The 10,901-nt window shown below is 42.3% G+C and overlaps 1 protein-coding gene across 1 annotated transcript; it reads left to right on the top strand.

Annotated features, from left to right (window-relative positions):
* Window positions 1-235: 235 nt before the first annotated feature.
* il17rel (interleukin 17 receptor E-like) lies at window positions 236-9,286 on the top strand. Its single transcript, XM_040174349.2, has 18 exons — window positions 236-524; window positions 1,714-1,741; window positions 1,990-2,139; window positions 3,049-3,155; window positions 4,337-4,451; window positions 4,965-5,009; window positions 5,199-5,338; window positions 5,660-5,731; window positions 5,834-5,888; window positions 6,014-6,177; window positions 6,566-6,610; window positions 7,023-7,080; window positions 7,214-7,359; window positions 7,698-7,757; window positions 7,841-7,898; window positions 8,344-8,475; window positions 8,775-8,831; window positions 8,930-9,286. Exons 1-18 carry the CDS (start codon window positions 411-413, stop codon window positions 9,043-9,045), a joined length of 1,662 nt encoding a protein of 553 aa, XP_040030283.2. The 5' UTR covers window positions 236-410; the 3' UTR covers window positions 9,046-9,286.
* The last annotated feature ends 1,615 nt before the right edge of the window (window positions 9,287-10,901 follow it).

Genomic DNA, 10,901 nt, shown 5'->3' with positions numbered 1-10,901 from the left:
CTGGTGGTATAGTTTGTATAGTTTGTTGTTGTGTGTGTGTGTGTGTGTGTGTCAGATTCAGTCTATCCACTTGAATGAACTGCAATAGGCTACCGGTAAAAGAGAATGTTTCAAAGAGTGTTGTGAGATCCCTTTATGAAAAGAAAAATAAAGGAGGTACATGGATGTGCAGTGCTGATATGACACTAACCCTCATTGCAAACACTGTCAAAGAGAATTTTTTTTTTTGCACACTGAGGCCACACCTCAATCCCGTCTTTACAGCAGTGTGAGTGTGTCTCTGCTTGGCTGTGGTGCACTCCTCGCACACAGAATATACAGGAGAGCCAGCTGTCACACACTAGGCCAGGACTCACCTGACGCCTGCCACTCGGAGGAGGGAAGATAACCAAAATAACCGGCTTGTGAAAATGTTGCTGTGGGTCGCCTTGCTGATGTCTCGCTGTTTTTCGGGTCTGGATGGAGCTGCAGCCGGCCGCGCGGGATTGGAGCGGATAGAGGAATGTGGAACCAGTTGTTCTCAGGTAAAACTGCATGCTTTTGAACACTGACGAAGGGAAACATGCCTCTGAGCCGCAGAGAGACAAAGAGAAACATGCCTCCAAGGGACAAAGAGACAAAGAGAAACACGTCTCTAAGCTTCTAAATATAGTTGTGTACTGTTGACCTAAGACTAGTTCTGCTGATGGTCCGGCTATTAACACAGCCTCGTATCTCTGCTGCTTCGTGTTTTCTTTGGGTGACCGGAATACGCCTGTATCAATCACAATTCCCAGTGCTACTACTACTACTAGTGACACCTATAAAGCCATTACTACTATTATTAACCCGTCTGTCAGGTGACTAGGCTTTTGAGGTCAATCCTGACTATGGGTTTCCTGGAACGCCGCATGTGTCATCACTTTAAGGATCAACGATCTGCTGTAAAAGTATAATCCGTGAAAAGGAACCTACTGACTCACTGAAGAAGGACATGTAAAGTGTGCATCCATACTGCATGCACCCGTGACGGCAGAGGGCTTCTGGGCTTTGAATTTCCTTGCCGTTATTCTAGACCTTTAATCTAGAAGGCTAAGGAGGAAAACCTCTGCAAATATAGTTGCGTTGTAGATAATACTTCAACCGTATCATGTTTACTTCTCCCTCAGTGAACTTTAAAAGAACCACGGTCTTGTTTTAGCAGCTAACAATGCCACAAATATCCCAACGTTTTCTTCCTGAAGAAATTTACCTGAGGTCACATGAATGCATGTCACGAGGTACTGAATAGTGCTTCCTAAAAATAGTTTGAGAACAATGGAGGATTCATGCTATATTTAGCGCTACCCACATGCAGAAACAACTGACACTCACATGTTTCCTGGCTGATAAATAATCAAAGATGTATCCTGTACATCTTTTTAATTTATCCGAGGAAAACTGTGCTAAACGACACAGGTATCACTGCAAGAGGAAGTTTGACTTTTTGTTGCTACTTCTAAATGAAAGCAGAAGCAAAAGAAACGTGAAGTAATTGATTAATAGCTTGCTATTCTCTTTATATTTGCCTGCGTGTTGGAGCATAACAACCTGCAGAGAAAATGCACTTGAGTGGTGCTACCTTTCGTTTCTTTGTCAAGGATGACTTAATTAATGGAGCTCCTATTGAAAAAAGGATTCACAGAAAACGGTTACTTTCTATTTCACTTACTCCTTTTCTCCTCCTCCTTGTAGGGCCTTCAGTGCAAGACGAAGCCCAACAGTGAGTGTCAAAACACATCTGCTACACAGATTGTCACTCATGCATGCACACATGATTTGATTCCACATGATGGATATTTTTAACTGTCATGTTGCCAACTAAGCTGCAGGATTCAGAATTGCATTCATAGCTGTGGCAGCAGAAAAAAAAAACATAGTGAAAATGTTTGCCATTCTGAGTGGGGAGTAAAATGACATGGATGTCTCATACGTGTCAAGGGAAGTTACGTGAAGTTAATTTCCCCGTAGATTGGTTTCCTCCTCCGTGTCAGAACCCCGGCGAAGGTGTGAACCGCTCCTCCGTGTTCCACGACGTCGACCTCTCCACCGTCATGCGCTGTGAGGGGAGGCAGAAGTGCTCCCTGCACCTCAGAATCAAGACGGCAATCAACCTTACTGGTACGATTTAAATCCACTCAACATTTACCGTGTTCTTTTTTTTAATATCACGAATGCCAATTCAGCTGTAGCTGTGTCGTCCACCCACTTAACCTTTGTGCAAGCACCCGGCTACTCAGTATTAACGTAAAACGTGAAAATTCCATCAGATTCTTGAAATCCTTATAAACTATCATTTGATTGGATAAAAGAATGGAGAAACGTGCCTCCTGGTAACTCTATAAAAGTCCAGTTGGTAGGATTTTGGAGGGTCGACTTGCACAAGTGGAATATAATATTCATGTGTATAGTTTCTAGAAGTTTGAGAATCATGTCAAACTAAGATCGCAGTGTTTTTGTTGCCTTGAAATGAGCCCTTTGCATTCGTATTGTGGCCTCTTCACAAAGGCCACCTTGTTGCACTGCCGTGTTTCTGCAGTGGCCCGAAACAAAGCAGCCAGCAGAGGGGTTTTTGGTCGGTTACAGGCGGTTATCGTAGAAGACCTATTTCGAAGGGTTGAGGGTGGTGCAGATTGGTCTCATTTATAAAACTACTTCCCATGTTTGAAATTCTGCTTTCGCGTGACGAGTACGTCACGTTGATGGTTTGTGTTCCTGATTTTGGCAATTAGATCTGATAATGTCTGGGTCCAAACTCACGTGTAGTGCATGCATCGTTATCCACGTCTGCATCACACCACAACAATCTCAATGGTTTTCCTCACTGCCAGGCTGAAAGGGGGAAATCCCTGCGATCTTGATTGAGGCTTAAGTCCACTAAGCCAGCAGAACGTGATAAAATACTTCTTCCTGCATGCTGTGTTAAAACAATGCCAACTCATGCTGAACAGCATGAATGGCTGTTAATGGATAACTGTGTGTGCTTGAGCCCTCGTCTGCCTTATGAGTTTAGGATGTTTTTCTCTCCAGAGTCCATTCATGGTTTGTCCGTTTGCACCGTCACTGCGGGGATGATGCCCAACTGCCAAATATTCAGCTTCAGAAGGGAGTCGAGGCACCGACTTTCTGGCCTAAAGGTACTGTTCAAAGTGCCACTGGCCCCATTTGACCTATTTTGGACATTTCGTTATAATTAATGTGGTATGAAAGAAATATTTCTATTAAACTGAAGTTGCAAGCAATTGCATGGTGAAAATCCAGCGTTGTCATGTTACTACAATTATTGAGCACAAACAATTTGTGTGCATACATTTGGAGTCTGAATACAAAAAAGTAGACTAGGGGTGTAACGATTCATTTTAACAACAATTCGAATCACGATTCATGGTTGCCGATTCCATTCATGGACGATCTGGGTTAATTTAGAACGATTCGATTCGATTCAGTGACTTGAAATTGATTCAGTAACTTTACTGGACAGTGCAGGCAAAGTTTACGAGATCCCTGTTGTTTCTTGTAAGGAAATCAGGTTTAAATTAATTATGGATATTATAAACAAGCAAACAACAATTAATAGCAAATGTATTAATCTTTTATTTGAATCGAGTGCCACTTTCAATGTAAACAATAATTACACAATGTTTGGATCAATTCACAGAACCCCGTATTTTCAACCACATTGTAGGGTCGCATGTCTTTACAGATAAACTTGGCAATTGTTACTGTGATGTTGAGTTTGGTGCTGGCGAGGCCTGAGGTGTCTGCAGAGCTGGAGTTACCTGCTGCTGCTGCAGCGGTAACGCTGCTGGAGGCCTGACTGTCAGCGTTGTTTAATCCCACGGCGCCTTAGTAGATGGCTGGAAAGATTCGTCGCTCGCAGTCGTCTCCTCCACGCTGTTTTTTGTTGTTGTTCAGAGTTTCACGCGGCTGCCAATGTGCAGTATCGATATCAATCGATTACGTACTATTTCAATCGATTTGTAATCGATATATGTCGTCCGGAATGCCGATTTGCGGAGCACAGATCGATTCAGTTGGATTGCAGGAATATAAATCGATTAATCGATTCAGTGGATGAATCGTTACACCCCTTACATCCAACGTGACTTGGTTTATTTTGAAATGTGGTGTATTTTTTTACCTCATATTTAAGCTTCAAACCCCCAACACACGGACTAAATAGTTGCCAGGTTTCCAAACATCAACTTGTTTTGTAGTTTGATATGTGTGCAAACAAGTACCGTAGATACCACTTAGAAATGTTGGAACTGTGCCCGACTGGCAGCAACTCTGTTTTTTAATCACATTTTTCCCAAAGGTGGAGGTTGAGAATGACTGCACTGTCATTCCTGCACGGGAACGCGTGCAAGTAACTGTGGAGACTGTGCCGAGCTACTGCGGCGTAACCTGGACGGGAACATATGACGCTCCGGGTGAGGTCATGTGCATGTTTGCATTACTATAGAAACGCGCACTTGTGACAGTGAGGATGGAACCTGTAACAAGTCAAGAGCAACTGTTGTGAGACATAACAAGTATTTCCTTTTAATTGATTGGAACTAGTGACATTAGAGGGACCGACACACAGTTGTTAAGATAAAGGTTAATGATTAACTAAAGAGACAACTGCAGTGTCACAGGACACAGACGCGTTGTCACGGGATTTGTAGTCTTTATTGGAAAGACTGACTCTCTCCAAGGAAGAGAGAATAAATATCAAATCATCAAAACGATCTAGAACACACTTAAATAGTTTAGGAGGAACTGGTGACGCATGAGGAAGGGTAAGTGACCAAAATAAAACAGGAAATGACCCGACAAAATAAAACAAACTTCACAGCCGTGTGATGTAGTAGGTGAATATTAAGTAAACGTTGCAAATACCGTTTTTTTAGCTTTATGCCAAAGACTATTAGTGTTTTAAACATTATTCTATCCCTCCACAGCATGCATCAGTGAAGATTTGCGCAGACATGTCCCAGAATGCATCAGTGAGTACATACTAGGCATTAGAACATTATTTCTAAAGCACACAATTATGAACCAGTGATCTCCGACCTTTTGCCTGAATAAACTTGTAGCCCATCGGGCGCTAAACTAACAACATTAGAAGCCTACTTGGTATGTATCCAAAGCCAAGGAGAAAATATCTCACCAACATTGATCTCTGTTTTGTTCAGCTGGGCGGCTGTCGTATGATGTAAACCCACAGACGAAAGAGCTGAGAGTCAGTGTGTCGGACATGTTGGAGGATCAGGACTACCACCTCCGTCTGTGCCACCGGGATTTTATTTGCGCGGGAACAGGCGCCCACAGACTGGTGGGTCCCACTGTTTCACTTTAAACCGAAAGCCTCCTCTTACACGCTTATGTGTACTACAATTCTTCGCACAATCTCTCCAAATGATGATCATTTTGGGTGTAGCTGTGCCCTTTGACACACAAACTTTTCTCATGCTTGCTCAGTTCACCTCTAATCAGTTCACTGACTTAGTTCCTTGAATTCTCTGCAAAAAGGGGAATTGCCAAATAATTCCATGCTGTTCTCTGATCCGTATCAACCGTTCACGTTGCCACTTTTAATCTTCATGGTTACTGTCACAGCTTGCTTGTATTGGATATTGCTATGTTTACCTTTCAGATAAAGAAGGGGGAACGTGTCATGAGTGCCATCCTCCCCTACTCCCAACCTCTGCCCTGCCTCTGCATCGAGGTAACGGTTCAGCCAACACTCATTTCAAGCAGTTGTGATTTGTTTCTTTTAGTAATGACTTTCAGAAAAAGGGATGAACCTTTGCTGATAAATTGCTCGTAGGGATGGTCGGATGTGACGGATGCCTCGAGAGTTCAGATCTGCCCGTTTAAACACCGTGAGTCACTTGATTGATTTTTGTTCATAGGCGATTGCGTCAATCCGAGCGTGGGGGGTGTGTGGTATTTCAGGGTTGACTCGATGCTTGTTGAAAAGACTGAGATCATCGCGTGTCGCCCGCAGGCCTCGGGGAGCTGTGGTCTGGAATTAACTTTGATCCCCTGGAGGAGACGCTATCATGGGAGCCCATCTGCCCTGTGGCTGCAACAGCTGTGTTGTGTCAGAAAAGGGCCGACGGCGTCTGCGTGGATCTGCCTCACGGCTCACAGAATGTTAGCAGGAAAAAGGTACGAGTCTCTGACGTGTGAACGCCAAAGTTGGTGTTACCTCGCCGGCTATGCCGCTTCTTGTTGTGGTCACGAATCGATTGAAGTGAAGTCGTTTTCAATGAGCACACTCATACTCATACTTTTCGTTTAAAGTTGCCAAAAAGATTGTTTTAACCTCCTGCTTCACCGCATTTATATTGAATCAGAGCCATTTCAAACTTATTCAAAAACTTCATGGGTGACGTTCTGCATCACCAGCAGAGCGTTCCCTTCTCAGGGACGAACCCTCCTCCCGCAGCCAGCAGTGATGCTGAACGTCGCCCATCTGGAAGCCAAATCCATCTGACCTAAAAGTGCTTCGCTGTGTATTTAATTAATAACTATTTCCTCAATCTTTGCTCCACAGATTACGTTTACTAAAGTGGATCCGCACCCTCAGCTGTGCATGAAGGTAATGATAACTTGGACCTCGGTCACAGTTGTTGTTAGGAATAAACAATATAGTCTGTGTTGAGGAATTATGCGAGTAGACTGGCAGCTCCTCTGCTACACCTGTCCACCTCCACACAGCTACACCCCACAGTCAAGGATCAAGCTTCACTTGAACCACAAAAAAATGGAATTGCTGTGTTTGAGCCCTCATCTTTTGTAGCTCAACTCAGCAGTGAGGGTTGCCTGGTAATCTAACCACAAAACAGAAGCATTGCTGCTGTTGTTATCTGCACTTCATCAGTGGTTCAGTGGAACTACAGTGTTTTACGTTGGCTATTTTTACATTTCTGTGTTAGAACCAAGGCGTTATGTGTATGAGCTTTATGTTACTGTTGGATTTCTATTGAATAACACCGTACGATGTTGTCCAGTTCACTGCAGGCCGTCAGTCCTGGACAAGGTGCCCCTTTGCCGACCCCACATTCCAAGGTATTTCTTTGGACCGATTACAGCAACATATTCAATACATCCTAAAGATAATGTAATCCATGATGTTATGCGGTATTGTGGCATTGGTCTCTTCAACGACGGCTGCACGATAACTGTTGACTGTATTTTCCAGCATGGGAGGTGGTCGTGTCGGGACAACAGGGCCAGAAAGTGGTAAAGGTGTTGTCCCAGGTCGCAGCAACGTTTTCTGTGGGGCTGTGTGTGAAGCCCGAAGGCTCGACCTCGTGCCAGATCACCGACACGTACACCGTGGACGTGGTAGGTGTCAAATTGAACATCACCTCGTATTCATAATTCAACAGCCCTTTTTAGTGACTTGTCCGTCTCCCCCCCCACGAAGCGGCTGATACAACTTGCTCGCAAAGATTGCACCGGTACTTGACCTTTTTACTGCTGGAAAGAAACACGTTTCATTTCTCAGCTTCAAGACTCAGATTGTAATCAAAGCAAAACAAAGCGATTACGTCTTCAATCAGGGAAGAGAATCTGACACATAAATCAGCAACATGAAATGTGTAAAAAGGTGTGTCTGTGGAAGCCGCTTAGATGTGGGTTGGGGATGTTTGATCAAAGCAGGTTTTTTTGGTCTTTCTCAGGAGGAACACAATGCTGTTGGTTTAAACCTGAAAGGGGAACCATGCAACTCTTGTCTCCAGGTATGTCTGTGTAGTTGATGGACACTATGAGGTAATGCACATGTTCCGTCAGGTTTAGACATTCACAATGTGTATTTGGACAGGTGAAGAGACTCAACGTGAAGTTTGCTGCCACCGTCACTCACTGTCTTGAGCAATGCAGTAAGTACAGTTTCACTGCTATCATGTCTGTTCCAAATGTTCCTTTCCACCATTTCTCTCTGAATATTTACAACTTAAGGAACCTCTCTTTGACAGCTTGACGCAGTAATAGACCAGATGTTTATTCTCACGCAATATTTAATAGGGAGGGTATTAACAAACGTATACGTGTTCCTCAAGGTTCCCCTAAGTGGTTTCTTGGCATCGTTTTGAGAAATAAAAAGATATTCTCTAACTAAAATCGTGCACTCCACTTTAGTTTTGTGTGCTTTAATGGATGAAACTGTTCAGTTTGAACCGTCTTTGACGAGGTTCAGCTAAAAAGTTAAGTGCTTAAAACATTGAGTCACTGCAAAGAAGAAAATGCTGGTTGTATCATCTTTCATCTGCGTGGGAAGCTAAAGATGATGGTGCCATGTATTTACCCTGGGAATTATCTTCACAGATCAAACAGGGGCCTGTGGACCTGATGTTTCCAGTCGAGTGTCTTTGGATTTTGGTTGGATCATTTTACACGCTGCAGTCCTCTTTTCTGGCATCTTCATTTTCACCCTGGCGCTCCATGTACTCTTAACCGGTATGCAGAAAGTGACTAATAAACACAGACCTGCAGTGTGGTAGACTTTTGTTAAAGCTTCAATTCTGCAGGCAGCTCTGGGGAAATAACCACTATTAATAATGTTGTAATACACAGGAAAAAGGTTTTACAGTCAACCATCTTGTCAAAAACAAAAGATGATAATATACGTATATGCAAGTACAAAAAGTACATATATCAGGCAGTGCCACTCATTTGAATTAGATACCAGACTACATTTGTCATTGTGTCGAATTTCCTCATCCTGCTCTTCTAATTAAACATGTTTTCTATTTCAGTTTATCAAAAGAGGAAACAAAACGTGATTGGAGGATGCATCTCTGAAAAGAGAACAGGTGAAGATCTGAATCATGAATCAGGTCAATTATTACAAAACATGCATGCAACATGCATTTTCAACCTGAAAGCTAATGCTAAGCCTGTGTTTTAACAGATCCCGCTTCTGACTGTGCAGTCGTGGTATTAAAACCTCAACCTCCTGGCCATGGAGGGTTCCTCATCCCGGATTCCCCCCAGTGTGGGAACACTGAGAAGGCCAACTTAATCTAGAAATGACCAAAGAACAGAGCTTTTTTCAAAGGCTTAATGTGCAGTGTATTCAAATGGTCTGACAGTTAGTGATTTGTATGCTTGTTATAGATAACTGTTGTTATTCTGTGGATGTCTGTGTGGGTCAAAGTTAATGTGTATATTGCTTTTTCTTAAATAAGTGAAATAATTAATTCATCTCGCAGCTAAATGGTTACTTAAATATATATTTTCATTAAAAAAATAAAAATGTCAAAGAAAACCTGCAGATTTTTAAAATCTTATTGTCCTTCTATCAGAAGTAAACAGTAGCCCATCCTTCAAGTGGCCTCTTACTCGCACACTCAATCACTTACATAACATTCCGTGATCATTTGCATCTTTACATGCACATAATTTCGGTGTTAATTAAACCCCATGAACTATTTTAACCAGGAGAAAAAAACAGAAGAAAATGTACAACCAAGAAAATGTGGAAAAGTTTACATTATCAATGCATCAAGTGACTGGGGGCAATGGAAGGCTTCACTCACTCTGAAGATCTGATATATAATTATTACACAATTCTGCAGCGTTGTATCATTTTCCAACAACCGTTTCTGGTTTCAGTGTCTTCAATTTTGTCGTTGTGGTTTACTCTCACAGCTCCAGCTTCTATGCGCCAAAAAGTATGATCAATTAACAGCACACAGCTTGTCCTGCACCAAAAAGCAGACACACTTTGGTGAATATAGTGGAGTGTTTATCGGCCAGAGGGACAGATTGGGAGGAGACCAAAAACAGAGCAAAAAACACAGTGAATATTGGAATTACATTCATCAGGTAGACAGAAACACGTCCATAAATGCTAATGTTGCTATGCAACTGCTGAAAAGCCACGAAACTGCAAGCGGGTGCTAATGTCGGGCCATCAGTATGGCTATAGTTGCCCCTTATGTTAGGAGTATTCCTAAGTAAGTCCAACCGTCCCTATTGATTCCATTCCACTGCTATAGCTTGATTTCCTTGTTAGAGTGACTTGTGTTCCTACCACTCAATTGTCCTGCGTACAGGAAGGATATGCGATTGATTTACATATGTAGATGAAGTTGCTGAGAACCAGACAGGACGGCACACTGTATCAGTAAGAGAACAGAGGCCTCTATGTACAGACATTTACTCAATTAACAGTAACCCAGTGATCCAAATTTCTCACACACAAGGAACTTGGCAAACATTTCCTTGTTTGGTTTTGAATTCGCAGTAAACAAGCATATAAAAGAAGGTTAGTCACTAAAGTAATATGCAAAACTAATCTTTGAAATTCCGCAACTGGTCCCCTCCCAGAGGCTGAAAGCATTACATGAGAGTTTGTGTTTATCTTACCTTTTATTATGCTTCCTTATAGCAGAGGGGAATCTAATCTTACGCATGAGTCATAAAACATGTGGAAAAATGGAGACGTGTGTCATCCTTTCTCATAACTTAGTCATGGTGGGGAAACCGTTTCATTTGACAGTCAGCTGATGTTATAAAAATAATTACTGGTAGCTCACTTGGGAAGTTCACCCAATTTCTTCACTCACATGTAATATCACATTCAGCTTTAAACGTCTGCACCAAAGAATTTATTTTTAAATTATGTATCTTCTCTAAATCGTAATAGTAAATGCTGTCCTCTATTATTGCAAAATGAGCTTGTAAAAAAACACTGAATTATTCATTTGAATTGGCTTTGGCTGAAGTGGACTTATTTTAATATGTTTAGTCTACTTGTGGAATCAGCTTTTATATACTCAGTCCAAGTTGCTAAAATTACTGCACCTTTGTAAGAAAAAACAAGTTGCAACCGCCATTTCACAACCACAAGCTTTTGAAGAAAATGCATGTAACCCCCA

This window comes from Gasterosteus aculeatus, chromosome 4 (genome assembly GCF_964276395.1).
Source record: "Gasterosteus aculeatus chromosome 4, fGasAcu3.hap1.1, whole genome shotgun sequence".
Lineage (NCBI taxonomy): Eukaryota > Metazoa > Chordata > Actinopteri > Perciformes > Gasterosteidae > Gasterosteus > Gasterosteus aculeatus.
The sequence above is the reverse complement of the archived record's forward strand: the minus strand, read 5'-3'. Positions and strand labels throughout refer to the sequence as shown.

Excerpts from the sequence above, each read along its gene's own strand:
- il17rel (XM_040174349.2), top strand. The coding sequence starts at position 411 with ATGTTGCTGTGGGTCGCCTTGCTGATGTCTCGCTGTTTTTCGGGTCTG. Across the intron at positions 3,156-4,336 it reads ACCGACTTTCTGGCCTAAAG|GTGGAGGTTGAGAATGACTG; the intron begins GTACTGTTCAAA and ends TTTTTCCCAAAG. Across the intron at positions 5,889-6,013 it reads GATCTGCCCGTTTAAACACC|GCCTCGGGGAGCTGTGGTCT; the intron begins GTGAGTCACTTG and ends TGTCGCCCGCAG.